Source organism: Vigna umbellata, chromosome 1 (assembly GCF_029865625.1).
Source record: "Vigna umbellata cultivar VRB3 chromosome 1, Vumbellata_1.0, whole genome shotgun sequence".
Classification (NCBI taxonomy): domain Eukaryota; kingdom Viridiplantae; phylum Streptophyta; class Magnoliopsida; order Fabales; family Fabaceae; genus Vigna; species Vigna umbellata.
The window spans coordinates 3,279,808-3,297,302 of NC_142165.1; the positions used below are offsets into that span (position 1 = coordinate 3,279,808).

The 17,495-nt window shown below is 31.7% G+C and overlaps 2 protein-coding genes and 1 long non-coding RNA gene across 3 annotated transcripts; all 3 read left to right on the forward strand.

Moving 5' to 3' along the window:
• The first annotated feature begins 268 nt into the window (after positions 1-268).
• LOC124821229 (casparian strip membrane protein 2) lies at positions 269-1,470 on the forward strand. The gene is made up of 3 exons (XM_047293089.2): positions 269-549; positions 659-782; positions 1,051-1,470. The coding sequence occupies exons 1-3, from the start codon at positions 320-322 to the stop codon at positions 1,264-1,266; spliced, it is 570 nt and encodes a 189-aa protein (XP_047149045.1). The 5' UTR covers positions 269-319; the 3' UTR covers positions 1,267-1,470.
• Positions 1,471-3,429: 1,959 nt separating this feature from the next.
• LOC124821228 (uncharacterized) lies at positions 3,430-7,747 on the forward strand. Its single transcript, XM_088105367.1, has 6 exons — positions 3,430-3,775; positions 3,997-5,206; positions 5,683-6,088; positions 6,317-6,628; positions 6,728-6,932; positions 7,092-7,747. The coding sequence occupies exons 1-6, from the start codon at positions 3,430-3,432 to the stop codon at positions 7,745-7,747; spliced, it is 3,135 nt and encodes a 1,044-aa protein (XP_087961493.1).
• A 3,315-nt stretch (positions 7,748-11,062) lies between these two features.
• Positions 11,063-17,066, forward strand: LOC148204419 (uncharacterized). The gene is made up of 2 exons (XR_015785105.1): positions 11,063-11,131; positions 16,215-17,066. It is a non-coding gene; the product is annotated as an uncharacterized LOC148204419 (long non-coding RNA).
• The last annotated feature ends 429 nt before the right edge of the window (positions 17,067-17,495 follow it).

The window sequence follows — 17,495 nt, forward strand, 5'->3', positions numbered from 1 at the left end:
CATTATTAAACTATTTGACAATATATAGTTGACATTTGAAAAGCGGGACAAACTAATCAACAAGAAACGAAAGAAGAGTAAGTATAACTTTGGCTGTTTGCTACTTGCTTCGGTACGAAAAGATGACAAAATATAAATAAGAGTTAATAAAGTTGTCATAACAACTTCACTAAGTTCCTTAGGTAAAATCCCTTATGATGACATCTCTTAATTTCTTGCTCTATATATGTTAGCTTCAATCATAATACATTTGCATCACCCTGTCTCGTGTATCCTTAGAGCATAAACTAAGCTTCCGCTGTTCTCACTAAAGCCAAAAATGTCAACCACCATCGATATCCCAGAATCAAGTAAAGTTGTGGTTGCGGCACCACTAAGGCCAGGAGGATGGAAAAAAGGGTTAGCCATAATGGATTTCATTCTAAGGTTAGGTGCCATAGCAGCTGCTCTTGGTGCTGCTGCCACTATGGGAACAAGTGATCAGACACTCCCTTTCTTCACTCAGTTCTTTCAGTTTGAGGCTAGTTATGATAGCTTCACTACTTTCCAGTATGTCATGATCTTCAAAACTCTATTATTTTCTCAACCTTTTCGCACCATCTATGTTAATTAATTCACTGAAATGATAAATTTTAACCAATGCGTAACACAAATGCAGGTTTTTTGTTATTACTATGGCTTTAGTGGGTGGCTACCTCGTGCTATCTCTTCCTTTCTCCGTTGTTGCAATTATTCGTCCCCATGCTGTTGGACCAAGGCTTTTCCTCATTATCTTGGACACTGTAATCTTTAAAATATTCATAAATTCAGTTCTATTTTAATAATCTTCTCACCATTATTTGCTTATAAATACCCAACAAAAAAGCACATTTATTTTCCAAATGATCCCTTCTGTGGCAAAATATAAGTCTATTTTACTTATGATATTTTTTCCTGGGTATTATAATTTCATTTAGCGAATAATTTCCTAGTTTTGGACTTGCTGATCCAGCAGTAAGTTTTATTAACATTAGCATGATATTTTGTTATAGACTTTTATATGAAATGCAGGTGTTTCTCACTCTAGCCACTGCCGGTGCTGCTTCAGCTGCTGCCGTAGTTTACTTAGCACACAACGGTGATCAGGACACGAACTGGTTAGCCATATGCAACCAATTTGGAGACTTTTGTGCGCAGACCAGTGCAGCTGTGGTGTCATCGTTCGTTGCCGTTGTTGTCTTAGTATTGGTTATTGTGATGTCTGCTTTAGCAATTGGCAAGCCTTGAAAATTAACGTATTGGGGCTTTTAAGTTAAATGAACTATTGCAGTTATATATAAATATTTTGCATGTTCTATTTGTTTCCGAAGTATGATGTGCTAATTATAATTAATACCTCGGCTTGTTTTAATTTCCTTCAAGTATGATGTGCTAATTCATTACTTGTATACATCTGGTCATTCTAATATTATATGCACAGTTTCAATTTCAGCCAGTGTGTTTTACTTTGCACTAATTATTCTTTACTTAACTTTCTCTTGCGGTACTTTCCTCAATAAAAAGACCCTGTTCCATTATTTTTCTTCTTGTGATTAACATATTAGAAGAATACTAAGAGAATGAAAGATTTAATTATAGGTACTATATGTTATATATCAGACAGGGAAAATTGTAATTTTCACATCACACATCAAAAAAAATACACCACCTATAAAATTCCATTTGAATAGTATTAATACTATAAAGGAACTATCACATGATACATAGAACAGTTAACAAATAAAAATATAAAGTTTCATTACACTTATCAATACATACCTATAAAACCAACTTTATATACAAACTCCTAAGTCAAAACTATATACAAAACAATTATTCAAAAAGGAACCCTAGTAAAAAAAAGTTTTTTAACGCGCTATATACGCATCGGTTTTACTGAAACCGAAGCGAATAAAAGTGCGGTGGCATTTTCGTAGTTTTAGCGAAAGTATATGTCTCGGTTGTCAAGCAATCGATGCTTAAAGGAGGATAATGTCTCGGTTCTATGAACAACCGAGACAGAAAACCCTGCTACCCACATGCAAAGCGAAATTTTCACCTGCCAGACTTTTTGAAATAGGGTTATTGCCTCGGTTCTCTGACCAAGCGAGGCAAAAAACACTGTTAAATAGTACTTTTGACCTGACAGTCTTTCTAAAAAAGGGCTACTGTCTCGGTTGGTTAAAGAATCAAGGTAGTAGAGATTGACAAAAGGTATTTGAAACTTTCTATGCACTGACAACCCATGATTCAAGACGTTTTTTCGCAAGCTTTACGACTTCAGTTGCCCCCTAACCGAGGCAATATGTTGTTTATGCTTCGGTTTTGAAGCTAAACGAGGCTTATAGTTATTAACAATTTTATTTTTAAAATTGTCTAGGGGTTTACGCCTCAGTTGCAATTTTGACTGAGGTAGTAAGGGTGTTATTGCCTCAGTTTAGTGGAGAACCGAGGCAATAACCCATTTAAATTTCAGAAAACGTGAAACAGAAGCACTCTTTCGTTGTTCATCTTCTCCCCCGCGAAACAGAAACCTTTCTCCGCCGCGACCATTGCTACTCTTTCTCTTGTGCTTCCATCGGTGGTGATTGCAATTCTTCTTCCTCAAGCACACAACAACCATCGTTCTTCTTATTCCACCGCAGCATTTCCTTCTTCTTCTTCATCTTCCTCGCGCCTTGCCTATTCCGCCATAGTCGCTGCTGTCGCGAGACCATTGCCCCAAACTGGCATGCGTCCGCAATCGCCACCTATGCGCGACCATCCCCCAACCGTTGTTCGCCATTTCTGCCGAGCCTTGCGTCTAACGCCATTGCTGCCACGCTCCTAGGTTCATTACTCTTTCCATTTTTTGCGTTTTATTGTTTGATGATTATTGAGATTACTGTCTAAAGACAGTAATCGGCTCTTTTAGTTTAAAATTCCTGTTGTTCCCTTTTTCCCAAAGAACTCTATAAATAGAGTTCTCCCCCTTTTCATTTCAGTTGTAACAAATAACTCATAACCAGATATCATTACTGTAAATAAAAGCAAGAGTGTTTTCTTACCTCCGATGAAGCCTTTGTACTGATCAGATCTTCCCTTCCCGGATGTCCATGACTGCACTATTCTGGAGGGCGCCATTTTACTTCTCTCTCTAGCGCCTGGAAGAGCCTTAGGCTCTTTCTCTCTTCGCTGTCTGGGACGAAGGATGTTTCTTCGTCAGCGTGCCTTTCCAAGATAGACATTATGTCTTCTCACGGGCCTTTGTCACAATTGGGCCGCCCAATCCTCAGAAACATATTGGGCCATATTTTAATATGGTATCAAAGCAGGTTTTAAAACCTGCTTTGCTTCTGCTACCTCTGTTTCCAAGTCTAGCATCAATTCTTGGACTATTTCTTGTTTTCTTTTTGATTGATTTCTACTGATATGGAGCACATGGATCAATCTGCTAACCCTACCAGCCCTTTCTACTTGCATCCTGGGGAGAATCCAGGACTCACTCTCATCTCTCAAGTTCTAAATGACAACAATTACTCTTCCTGGAGCAGAAGCATGAGGAGGGCTCTCCTTTTCAAGAATAAAATCAAGTTTATTGCTGGGTCAATCAAGAAACCTCAAAGAAGTGAGGTTTTGTTCGATGCTTGGGAGAGATGTAATATGATGGTTCTTTCTTGGATGATAAAAACTCTTTCTCCAAAGATTGCAGAAAGCGTAATATACGTTGAAGAAGCCAAGGAACTATGGAAAGAGTTGAAAGAAAGATTCTCTAAAGGTGACTATTTCAAAATTTCTGATTTACTCCAAGATATCCACTCAATTAAATAGGGAAAGAGAGGTGTTAGCCAATTCTTCACAGATTTAAAAATTCTTTGGGAAGAATTAGAATCCCTTAGACCTATACTCACTTGTACCTGTGATATTCCTTGCAGCTGTGAGCTTTCAAAGATTTCTCTGAAGTATAGAGAAATAGAACATGTAATATGCTTCTTAAAGGGCTGAATGACACATATAATACTGTAAGAACCCAAATCTTTTTGATGGATCCTCTCCCCAACATCAATAGAGTTTTCTCCCTCATCATGCAACAAGAAAGACAAGAGAGACAAGATTTGGGCATTGTCAGCCAGAGCCAAACTGCTGAAACCAAAGTTCTGGCCAACACTGCTGAAAGAAACAATAACTGGAAAAGCCAAGGGCGTGGTAATGGACCATGTGGTCAAGGAAGGGGGAGAGGAAGGAACCCTAACTATGGAAAACAGTGCTCCTATTGCAATAAAATGAATCATACCTTTGATGAGTGCTACTCCAAACACGGTTACCCCCCTTGGTACAAGAAACCTGACAGCAATCCGGACAGGAAAGGAGACTGGAACTCTGCTAATGTTTGCCAAAACAGTTCTGGTCTAGAGGGTGTTCAATCTGCTCACCAGGTCAGCACCAATGCTGCCCTCAATTCTTTTACCCCTGAACAGATGCAGAAGCTCCTCAAAATGATAGAGAAGGTTGATGAACCCACTCACAAGATTAACCAGGTGCAGAGAGACAGCATAGAGGTTAAACAAGGTATTTCTTCTTGGATTCTTGACACAGGGGCCACAGACCCTGTGACCCATGATAAGGAAAACTTTGTTACTTTTTACAAAATTAAACCTATTTCTATCAGATTGCCAAATAACACTATTATCACTGTTGAACATGCAGGAACTGTCCAATTTTCTAAAGTTTTGGTTATTTTTAATGTTCTGTATATCCCAGATTTTTGTTTCAATTTGATTTCTGTCCAAAGTCTCATCAGAGACTCAAACTGCAATCTAACCTTTTCTTTTGAGGTTTGTCAGATAAGGGAGAATTCTACATTGAAGATGATTGGGTATGCTAAATCATCCAAAGGACTCTATTATCTACAAGCCTTTCCTAACCCGGATCAAAATTACATTTCAAAATCTGTTTTCTCTTATGAACATGTTGATGTAAATTTGTGGCACTATAGGTTAGGCCACCCTGGACATAAGACTATGAAACAGATATGTGCAAAGTTCCCTTATGTACAAATGGGTCCTGATATTGTTTGTGATGCTTGCCACTATGCTAAACAACATAAACTACCTTTTCCTAGAAGTAATTCTTTGACTACTGATTGTTTCCAAATTATTCGCTGTGACATATGGGGCCCTCTTTCAACTTCTTTTGTCCACGGCCATAAGTATTTTCTTACTATAGTTGATGACTATAGTAGGCATACTTGGGTCTTCTTAATGAACAATAAAGGACAGACAAGGGATTTATTGCATAATTTTATTGTCAAGATTAAAAATCAATTTGATAAAGTGATTAAAACTGTTAGATCAGACAATGGTCCAGAATTTAATTGTGTTAATTTGTATGATTTGTATGGCATTGATCACCAAAAGAGTTGTGTTGAGACCCCTGAACAGAACTCTGTTGTGGAGAGAAAACACTAGCATATTCTTAATGTGACCCGTAGTCTTCTTTTTCAGTCTAATATCCCTAATGCCTATTGGTCATATGCAGTTAGTCACGCTGTTTACCTGATAAATAGGTTGTCTTCCCCCATTCTTAATAACAAAACTCCTTATGATCTTGTTTATGATGCCCCCTTACCTATTTGAATCTCAAAGTTTTTGGGTGCTTATGCTTTGCTTCTATCCTTGAGAACAGCAGAAATAAGCTTGACCCAAGAGCTAGAAAGGGAGTTTTCCTTGGTTACAAAAGTGGTGTCAAAGGTTATGTTGTTCTTGATATGAACACCAAAGAACTTTTTATAAGAAGAAATGTTGTCTTCTATGAAGACATTTTTCCCTACAAAGACCAGTGTAACAGCAGGGATGTTACTGACAGAGGAGAAGGTAGAACCACCTCTCTTAATGACCTCATGGGCACTCATGACCTTATTGATGATGAAAGACATCCGGAGATGGATGCCACTGAGCAAATAGAGACGCAGCAGACTGTCACCGACAACAATAACAGTGACAATGCTGCTAATGGTGAAGAGAATCATAGCTGCAGGAGATCTAACAGGGTTAGAAAAACTCCTGAATATCTCAATGACTATGTGTATCAGGTTAATCAATCCTTGTCTATGAAAAATAATTTTAAAACCCCTTATCCCATGTCTGATCTATTGTCCTGTGAATCTTTGACAACAAAGCACTTAAAGTATACTATGGCCATTACTGCAAATGATGAGCCTCGGTCTTATAATGAAGCCAAAGGCATGTGCGAGTGGGAAGAAGCTATGTAGAGGGAAATCAAGGCCTTGCAAGACAATAACACCTGGTACTTAACACAGTTGCCTCCAGGCAAGAAACCCATTGGATGTAGATGGGTATACAAAACCAAATACAATGCTGATGGTACTATAGAAAGATACAAGGCACGTCTGGTGGCAAAAGGATACACACAACAAGAAAGGATAGACTATTTAGACACTTTCTCCCCTGTTGCCAAACTCACCACTGTTAGACTACTTATTGCCCTTGCAGCCTCAAATAATTGGTTTCTACATCAACTTGACGTGGACAATGCTTTCCTTCATGGAGACTTAAATGAAGAAGTTTATATGGAACCACCACCTGGTCTTAATACCCATAAAGAGGGTCAGGTTTGTAGGCTTACTAAGTCTCTATATGGACTGAAACAAGCTAGTAGGCAATGATTTGAAAAACTGTCCTCCTTTCTCATTTCTGTCAACTATACTCAGTCAAAATCTGATCACTCTCTCTTTATCAAAGGCACTTCTACAGATTTTTCTGCCTTACTTGTCTATGTAGATGACATCATATTGGCTGGAAACTCCATGACTGAAATCAACGACATAAAGACTTTGTTGCACAACAAATTTCAAATAAAGAACCTAGGAGAACTCAAATACTTCCTAGGCTTGGAGGTGGCCAGATCTAAGAAAGGTATACACCTATGTTAAAGAAAGTATGTTTTGGACATCCTTAAGGAAACAGGAATGCTGGGATGCAAACCATCTTCTACTCCCTTTTTATGTGATACAAACACACTATATAGAGCAGACAGTTACTTAGATGACCCTGGATCCTATCGACAATTGATAGGGAAGTTATTATATCTCACGAATACCAGACCTGATTTGTGTTTTTCCATTAATCTATTGAGTCAGTTTATGAAATCTCCCACTAACCATCATTATCGGGCTGTACAACATGTTCTTAGGTACATCAAGTCCAAGCCCTCAGAGGGATTGTTCTTTGGAGTTGATTCTCAAGTTCATATAAAAGCTTTTAGTGACTCAGATTGGGCAACGTGTCCAAATACTAGAAGGTCCACTACAAGGTTTTGTGTTTTCCTTGGATCATCCCTCATTTCGTGGAAATCCAAAAAGCAAAGCACTGTTTCCAGATCTTCCACCGAGGCGAAATATCGTGCCCTAGCAGCCATTGTATGTGAGATACAGTGGCTTCACTATCTCCTACAAGACCTTCAAGTACGGGAAGCTGGAACTCCTGCCCTATATTGTGACAACAAATCAGCGCGACACATAGCTCATAACCAGAGCTTTCACGAAAGGACCAAGCACATAGAGCTTGATTGTCACGTTGTTCGTGAAAAAATACAGGCCAATCTCTTACGTCTTCTCCCTGTCCGGTCGGATGAACAGCTGGCTGATGTCTTCACAAAATTTCCCCATCGCGTGCGGTTCAAATCCATTGTTCCCAAGCTTGGATTAGTGAGTATACACCATCCAGCTTGAGGGGAGGCTATTGAGATTACTGTCTAAAGACAGTAATCGGCTCTTTTAGTTTAAAATTCTCGTTGTTCCCTTTTTCCCAAAGAACTCTATAAATAGAGTTCACCCTCTTTTCATTTCAGTTGTAACAAATAACTCATAACCAGATATCATTACTGTAAATAAAAGCAAGAGTGTTTTCTTACCTCCGACGAAGCCTTTGTACTGATCGGATCTTCCCTTCCCGGATGTCCATGACTGCACTATTATGGAGGGCGTCATTCTACTTCTCTCTGTAGCGCCTGGAAGAGCCCTAGGCTCTTTCTCTCTCCGCTGTTTGGGACGAAGGATGTTTCTTCGTCAGCGTGCCTTTCCAAGATAGACATTATGTCTTCTCACGGGCCTTTGTCACAATTGGGCCGCCCAATCCTCAGAAACATATTGGGCCATAACCGTTGTTCGCCATTTCTGCCGAGCCTTGTGTCTAACGCCATTGCCGCCACGCTCCTAGGTTCATTACTCTTTCCATTTTTTGCGTTTTATTGTTTGATGATTGTGAAAAAATGTTAATGTGTATGATATGATGTGAAAGATATGTTGGATTTTAGATTTGTGAATGTCAAAGAGAGGGTTATATTGTGATTAGCATAAATTAGTTTAAGTATTTCATTGTCAATCTAATATAAATGATATTAGCATATGTTAGTTTAAGTTTTGATTAGATTAGTTTAGGTAATGATTAAATTATTTTAACATTATGATCATAATCGTTTTTGGGAATATGTAATTATTTGTTTGTTTGAATATATTCTTGTTTTGAATTAGCCTTAGTTTCTCATTTGAGATTCAATACCAAAATTATTTACTATCTCAAGATTTTTTTTTGAAGAAATGTACTTTTTACAAATGAATAGAAAGGATATGGTAATATTAATTTACTAGTATTGAATCTTGAATTGTCCGATTGGACAGTTTAAGAAGAGTAATAACTTTTTCATGGTTTATTAATACATATAAATTTTAATATACATATCTTAAATTTCATGAAAATTTGCAGTTGTATTTTGTATTAATCTTTGGATGCATATTTGATTGTTTATAATCACTTTCGTTTCGTGTAATCTAAAGACCAATGCAAAATGCTAGCAAAATTTTGTAAAATTTGTTAAGATTGTTGATAGGGGAGCAAAGGTTTAGTTTAACCCACAATCTCAGTAATATCTGATTTTTTGATGATGACTCATCACGTATTAAAATTTAAATTATTTTCTATCTTAAAAGTTATATCATATCAAAATAAAAAAAGTTATAAAGGAAAAATTATTTTAATTTTAATAAATAGCATTTTTTTTAAATTAAATTAACACTAATTTAATAAAAAAATAAAATTAAATATTAAAAGAAACTCAATTAAATACAAAAAATTATAAAGTAATAGTATTATTATGAATATTATTCAAATAATATATTTATTTTATCAAAAAGATATCACATATACTAGAAGAAATAAACTTTCATGTATGTGTCTATGTTTATATTATGATAAAAGAAATAAAAACTGAATTATTAAAGTAAATTATAAAAATATTTCATAAGTAAATAACTTTTATGATTTATTTTCATAGTTAACTAAATTTCAAAAGACAATTATAAAATCTAAATGATAAAATTTGTCTAAAAAAAGTAATTAAGAAGATAACTCCCTTAATTAATTTGCTGGTAAAATACACTTGTTTTCATATATTAATATTTTTATTACATTAAAATAATATAATTTTTAAAATACTTATAACTTTATGAATTTTATACTTGTATTATTTTTATGAATAATTAATTGAAAATAGTACTAAATAATATATTTAATTTTGTAAAAGTAATATTAAAAATTTATGCAAAACTTTTTTAAAGGGAAAATTTATTTAATTATTTTAAAATAAAGAAAGATTATTTATTTTTTATTAAGTGGAATATTTTTTATTTGTCAGTGAACTTCTGAAAAAGGAGAACAATTTTAACTGATCTAAAATCGAGGCACAAAAATAAATATTAAACTTTTTTTAAATCAAGTGATTTTAGTGCTTGTGTAATATATTATATTTTCAACAAATGGATATAGGAGTTGAAAAAATCACATATAAAAAGAACTAAGGAAAAATACATTTAATTCTAAAAGTAATTATAATAATAATATTGTATATTAAGAAAAATAAAAAATCTTACATATAATAAGACATAAAAGTTAAGTAAATTTGTTATGTTAATTAAAAATATTCCTAATACAAAAGAAAATTATATATTTTTTCTTTTAGATTTTGCTAGTTATAATATTTTGCAGTTGGTCTTGCATGAATGATATATCATTTATATTATGTAGTTAATAATTGTGTCGGTAAGTGTGAGCATGATATTTTTTGTATTTTTATTATTTTAGAATGAGTTTACTATTATGTTGGGGATAAGTAACATTTGGATGAAATATCTGAATATATATTTCCATATAATCGATTTGCATATAATTTGAATTTAAAAGATATGCTAATGGTATTTATTTTCTCTCATTATTTAATTTAAATTTAAAAGATATGCTATTACTCAGATAATGTGCATACGTATATATTAGAATTATTATGCTAATGGTATATACTCAAATAAATTGTAATATTTAAAAGATTTAAAAAATAACATCTTAAAATAAAATATAGATTATATTTTAATTATATCAGAATCTATCTAATACTTGATTTTTTAAAAGAAAAATTCAAAACAAGAATTAGATTATCAGAGATATATATTTAAATTAAGCAACTTATAAAATATTATAATATAAAAAAATAAAACAACTAAAACATACATTTTTTATAATTTAGGTGTACTAAAATAATTATTTAGAAAAGAATAAAAATAAAATAATATGAGATAAAAAAAATATTGTTAATTTTGAAACCCAGAGTAAACTAAAATAGGTTGCTTAAGGTACGTCATAGACAGACACTCTATTGGATGTGGTAACGGTGCCAGGCACTTGGCAGTAACAACGGTGCTTCTATTTTTCTGGGAGAAATTAAAAGAAAAATCCAAAGATTTCTTGAAGTATGTGACAGACACTCTTATATTGGTTGTGATAACGGTCACAGACATTTGTATTTGGAGTAAGTAAAAAAAAAAAAAAGAATCACGTGAATCGGTTTCTTAAAGTCTGTAGGTCAGACAGTTGTATTGGCCATGGTAACGGTGCATTGTTTTTTCTTGAAAAGCCAAAACTAGAGAGCAGATAGGTGAGAACAGGTTTGGTACTTTAAATATACCTCAACTTATTCATTTTATGAGAGAAAGAAATAGCATATCTCTTTAGGGAAGAGAAGAAGAACAAGGGAGAATTGTTTGCCTCGTACGTGTTCTTTTTTAATGGTAAGTTATATAGTACCTCCTTAATTTCTTAATGCATAAATATTCTTTTTGCATAAGGTGCTCATGTCTTTTGGTTTTTTGTGTGCTTAAAGCATGTATTTTTATTATTTTAGAATGGTGCTGCTATATATGATTTTGGGATAAGTAACATTTGGATTACATATGTGAATAAATATTCCATAACCGATTTGTATGTAATTTAAATTTAATAGTTATGTTATTCTTAAATTACGTTTTCCTGTGTAAAGTTTAAATTGGTTATGATGTTCAGTATCGAATATGAGTTTTTGGTCAATAATGTTAAGACATTTTTAAAGTTAAAAATTTGTTTGTTCAACTTTTCTAATGAGGTTGAAATATGAGATTCAGAAGGATATTTTATAAAGGTGATATGGAGAAACTTGTCATCTTTATATTTGTCAATAAACATGATGATAAATTCTTTATATTCTATTTCTTTTTCTATTTGCGTTCTAAATTGATATTATATCCTTGAGTTCATTATGAAAAATGTTTATGTTTGTAGAAAAAAAATCTACTAATCTTCTATATTGTTATGCCAACAAATTTAGTTTTAAGCCTGTTGCAGAAATATTTACAGTTAAGAGATTGCTGAAAAACCTTTATGAATAAATAATGTCAATTACCATCAAATAAAACTAGTAAAAAATAAGTATGGTATTTTTTTATCTATCTCATTTTCAAATATGTTGTTTAATCAGGCAAAGTTATGGCATGTTAATGATGATAAAAAAGAATGTGTTTGATTTCAATTTAAATAACATAGACCATCAACCATAAGATCATTTAAAAAAAAAAAAAACTTCTCATAAATTAAAATTAAACATATTTTCTATTTATCATCATCAATTTACCATGAATTTTCACAATTAAACATAAGATTTTAGAAATGTGATAGACTCCAAAATTGCATATTTTCTTTCACATAAAGTTCTTTTGATGGTAAAACAACAATGTCACTGATATTATTTAATTTTAAAATTTCTGAAATTTTCTTAACTGCAAGTATTTCTGCAACAGACTTAAAATTAAATTTATTGGCATAATGATATATCAGCAGGTTTTTCACTTTTTTTTTCTATAAACAAATTATTTTGTAAAATGAATTCATGGATATAATATACCAGTTCAAAATACAAATAAAAAAAAGAAAATAACTGTCAAAAACTACAATCAAAATCAGGTTGATGAAATATACTTCTTAACCTCAATCCATTAAAAAAGTAAGATGAATAGATTTTAAAAATTCTTATAATAAAACAACCCCTTCACCATTCTAACTTTTCAGCTTCCAAAATTTCTTAACCTTGCCCAAAACTCATTTGCTTATCACAACATTATAACCACTTTTCTCTTTAATATTAGATAAAACAAATATCAAACATTACAAAAGTAGAAATATTTCATATAATCTATTTGCATATAATTTGAATTTAAAAGATATGTTATAATAGTATTTATTTTCTCTCCTTGTATAATTTAAATTTAAAAGATATTCTAATGATATTTATTTTCTATTATATTGGAAACCATATTTTTGTTCCTTTTTTCTCAACATATGAACTGGATCAGACCATACCCTAGGATGAGTTTGGAAGAAGTAGGTTTAGATAAACTCAGTCAAATTCATAAGATCATGGTTGAATTTAACATTGAATGTTTCAAAGTGACTAAGCTCTAAACTATTTATTTAAAATATGCTTTTCTTTCGAAGATGAGAAGTGAATTTAAAGCATATACTAAGATTTGAAGAGTTAACACTTGCCCTCAAAATTTTTTCTTATCTTTATCCATTTCTATACATAGTCATTTTAAACACATCATATTTCTATCTAATCTAGGTAGGTGACTTTGAACATTAAATGTATTAAGTGTCTTCCTCTATTTCTACACTTCAAAACTGATGTTAACATATATTGTTAAGGTAACCAATCAATAATGTTATTGATTAAGTATCATTATTACTATTTATTTTTATACTTAATTTAGAGATACTAGAAAAGAAAATATTATAATTAATTTATTTAAAACTATATTCAATTTCAACTACATTTAAATTTTTTATATGTGTTAGTATCTCATGGACATTTTTAGGTATCATAGAGTATTTATTTTATTTTTGAAACAAATTATATGGTTAATTTTATGTTTAATTATTAGGAGAAATTAAAAAAAAATGAAATTTATTTTATATAAAGAACATTTATCTTCTTTTGTTTTGTATATATCATAAACTTTAGATTTAAACTTTTTGTAACAATAATTTTAATATGAAATATCTTGTTTAAATTAGATACTCAATTAATTATAACTTTTACTATTTTCTTGGCATTCTCAAGAAATTTGAAACCTCCTTGATAGACGTGTTGTTTCTCCTGGTAGAGAAATTGTATAATTTAAATCTCCCGACAATATTATGTGACTTCACAACATGCTCATATCATTAATTAAATGCTTAAAGTAATATAACTTGTAACTCAAAGTGAAAGTAATTAAATAAGAAAAAAAGCTTCATTGCATACTCATTTTTGTTCAAATGGTAAACAACCCAAGTCCCGAAACAAACCTGTCATGCATTTGATCGAAACCCAAATAGCTACCCCCTTCACAACCTTATTTACTCTATTAGGTTCTCTTTCAGAGATAACCACTGTACCTTTCGCCACAGTGTTAACCATCTTCTCTAAATCATTAGACATTGTTGCACAATACATCAAGACATGAGGTTTGAGTTCTAGAATCTATGATATAGGGTTTCATACCTTTTCGCGCACCAACAACGCCCAAGAATAGCAAATTTCAAACCCAAATCACATAGCAACTTTGTTCCCACGACGAGCCATCATCAGACCACCACACCCTCCATCACGAACCACACCTGCATCAGAACACAATTAAACAAGCACAATCCCTTAATCGCATTTCCATAATCCTTCAACACCCAAACACAAATCAAAACCCTAAACGCTGCAACGTTTTTCAACCACCATGAACTCCACCACGAATGAGAGCTCAATAACACAACAACAAGGGTTCCATGGTCGCAAAATTAGAACTCTAAGAAATTAAGAAATAACAAGAGTGAAGAAGAAGAGCACCATTTGAAGAAGGAGAAAGAATTAAAGAAAAATAACGGGAGAAAATGAAAGATGCCGAAAACGAAATAATAAATAAAACTTTACTGGGATTACTTAATAAACCACCTGAAAATTTTCGGAGGTTTTAGGCAAGAAATAAACACATGTTATATTACATTTATTTTTGTAGTGAATATTATTAAAATTACCTTCAGAATTAAATATATTTTATCTTAGTTCTTTTTATATATATGAGTTTTTCAACTCCTATACCCATTAACTTGTTGAAAACATAATATATTACAAAAGTATTAAAACCACCTTGATCTTCACAGAAACAATGAGTTAATACAGAGAAATTTAAAATACTTAAAATTTTAGTTAAAATATCCATAGCAGTAAAGATAAAATTTAATGTAAAAGAATGTGTTAGAGAAGAAAATAGTAAAAGTTATAATCCATTGAGTATCTAATTTAAAAAAGATATTTCATATTAAATCTTTAATTATACCAAAAGTTTTATGAAATTAGTCATAAATTTTAAATTCCAAAAATAAAACACATACTTTATTATACCAAAATAAAGTATATGATATATACAAACAAAAGAAGAAAAATGTTCTTTATATAAATTAAATTTCATTTATTTTTTTTTAAATTTCTCCAACAAATTAAATATGGAATCAACCATAGAATTTTATTCAAAAATAAAATATATACTCTATAATACCTAAAAAAAGTCTGTGAGATACAAACACATTAAAAAATATAAATTAATTATAGTATTATAATTTATAAATTAAGTAATATAAAAATAATTAGTAATAATGAGACCTAATCAATAACATTATTGATTGGTTACCTTAACAATATACGGTAACATTACTTTTTTAACGGTAGAAATACAAGAAGACACTTAATACATTTAATGTTCAAAGTTACTTATCTAAATTAGGTAGAGAAATTGTGTAATTAAAATGACTATAGTTATGTTTAGGAATGGACAATTTTTTAAGTACATGCTCTTCTTACAAAGATAAGAGCAAAATTTGATGAAGTGCGTGATAAAAAAACTTTTTACTCTTCAACTTGAGCATCTTAGTGTATGTTTTAAATTAACTTCTCATTTTTGGAAGAAAAATTTATTTTAAATAAATAGTTTAGAGTTAAATTAGTTACTTTAAACCTTCAACGTTAAGTTCATCCATAGTTTTCAAAAAAGAAAATATATATTACTAGTTTTGTAATTTTTTTTACTCACTATTTGTCTAACCATGATAGGGTTAACATTAAGTTTATTAAGTGTGATATTACTAAATATTGTTCTCAATGTGAGTAACATTTGAATGACACATGTGAACAAATATTCCCATATATGATTATGTGTGTAATTTGATCTCATGAATAATCAGTTATGTACTTTTTTTTATGGTTTTTATTCATTTGTTTTATATTTTTAGAAATTAAATGAAACATAAAAGTAACATTTTTCTTCATCTTCTCTTGGTTTTGAAAGTCAGTTCCAAAAAGTTATATTATTGTTAACTATATCAATCATACATAGCTAACATTCTCTTACATTTGAATATATATATATATATATATATATATATATATATATAATGAAACCAATTTTAATATTATAAAAGATTTAGAAAATAACCTCTTACAATATAAATTATATTTTTTAATTATATTAAAATCTATCTATCATAATTTTTCAAAAGGAAATTTCAAAACATTAGAAAAAATAAAATTCAATTTAAACCTATATATATATATATATATATATAATATTTAAATTCTCTGCAGATCAAATATTGTAATATAAAACATAATTTTTTTATACTGCTATTTAGGAGTAATGGGATAAAAAAAATCATGTCATATCTGATTAAGCAGTAGTGACTGAATCACGTGATAAAAAAATATTTTGAAAAAGATAATAAATAAAACTAAATATAACGTGATATCTAATTAAGCAGGTAATCGGATTGACCATAAGATCGGTGCATGGCTGTACAATTATGGAGGCACTCTATTGGACCGGACATCGATGCATGGCTGAATAGTTATGGAGGTACTCTATTGGACGAAATATCGATGTGTTGGTGTATAATTATGGAAACCTGTTACCAAGAAGAATAAAGTTTTGAATGATAACAATCCTTCAAAAGAAAGAGCAAGGAAAACTGAAGTTATTAACAGAGCAACATCTCTGCAACTCAGTGCTGAACTCGGTTACTTTGAATGATTTGCTTTGAATATGTGAATTCTTCTTTGAGGCTGATCTAGATTTTGGTCCTAGATCTAGGACCAAACAAAGAATAGTTTGGGTCCTCTTTGTTGTCATCCTGTTCCTCTAATTCATCCTCTTGATTTAACTTGTTGACTGGTCTTTAGAAACCAAATGGAAAAGTGCATCATACCAAATGATTTGTTGTTGTTGTTTGTATAGCTTTCCTCTTGGAAACAACATGACCCGCTTTGTGGCAAAACTTTCTTCTTCTTCACTAGTATGATGTAGCTCTTCTATTTTGTTTGTAAGACCAATTACAAGTTGAGAATTTGACATTCCATCAGCCACATGTACTTCTAAATTAGTGGAAGAAGATTGGCCAGCTTTAGTTTCAAGATGGAACCCACTTCTATCATCTGAAGAACCAAAGATTGCAACATCGATGTCTGAACAAGGTTTCATTCCAAAGAAACCAATCTTGCATTTGAGTTGTATTTGTTTTTATTTAACTATTAGATGTACAATAATATATTCATTAAAAAGTGATCATGTATTCTGAATATTTCTAATAGTAACAATATGAAGAATTCTAGATTTTTTTCACTAGTACAGTGAGGAGAAATGATAGCGGTTGTTTTTTCTTATAGGTAGCGGTTCTCGAACTGAGGCATATTCAGGCGAGGCAAAAAGTGTAATACTTTTGGCCTTGGGGGTGAACCGAGGCATAAAGGGAGATGATTTGGTATCAGTTCAACCATAACCGAAGTAGTAGACTTTTTGGTTTATTTATTTATTTTTTTTCGTAGGACTATATGCCTCGGTTAAGGGGAATCGAGGTCGTATTTTCCACCCTACTGCCTCGGTTGTAGCTTGAACCGAGGCAGTAGAGTCCTTTTTTTTCTCATTCGCAAAACTTTCTGCTTTTGGTGTGGTTATAACCGAGACCATAAGGTGCTTTTCTACCTCGATTTTGACTTGAACTGAGGCATATATCCTTTTTTTAAAAAAAATTGAGGTTTGTTTATGC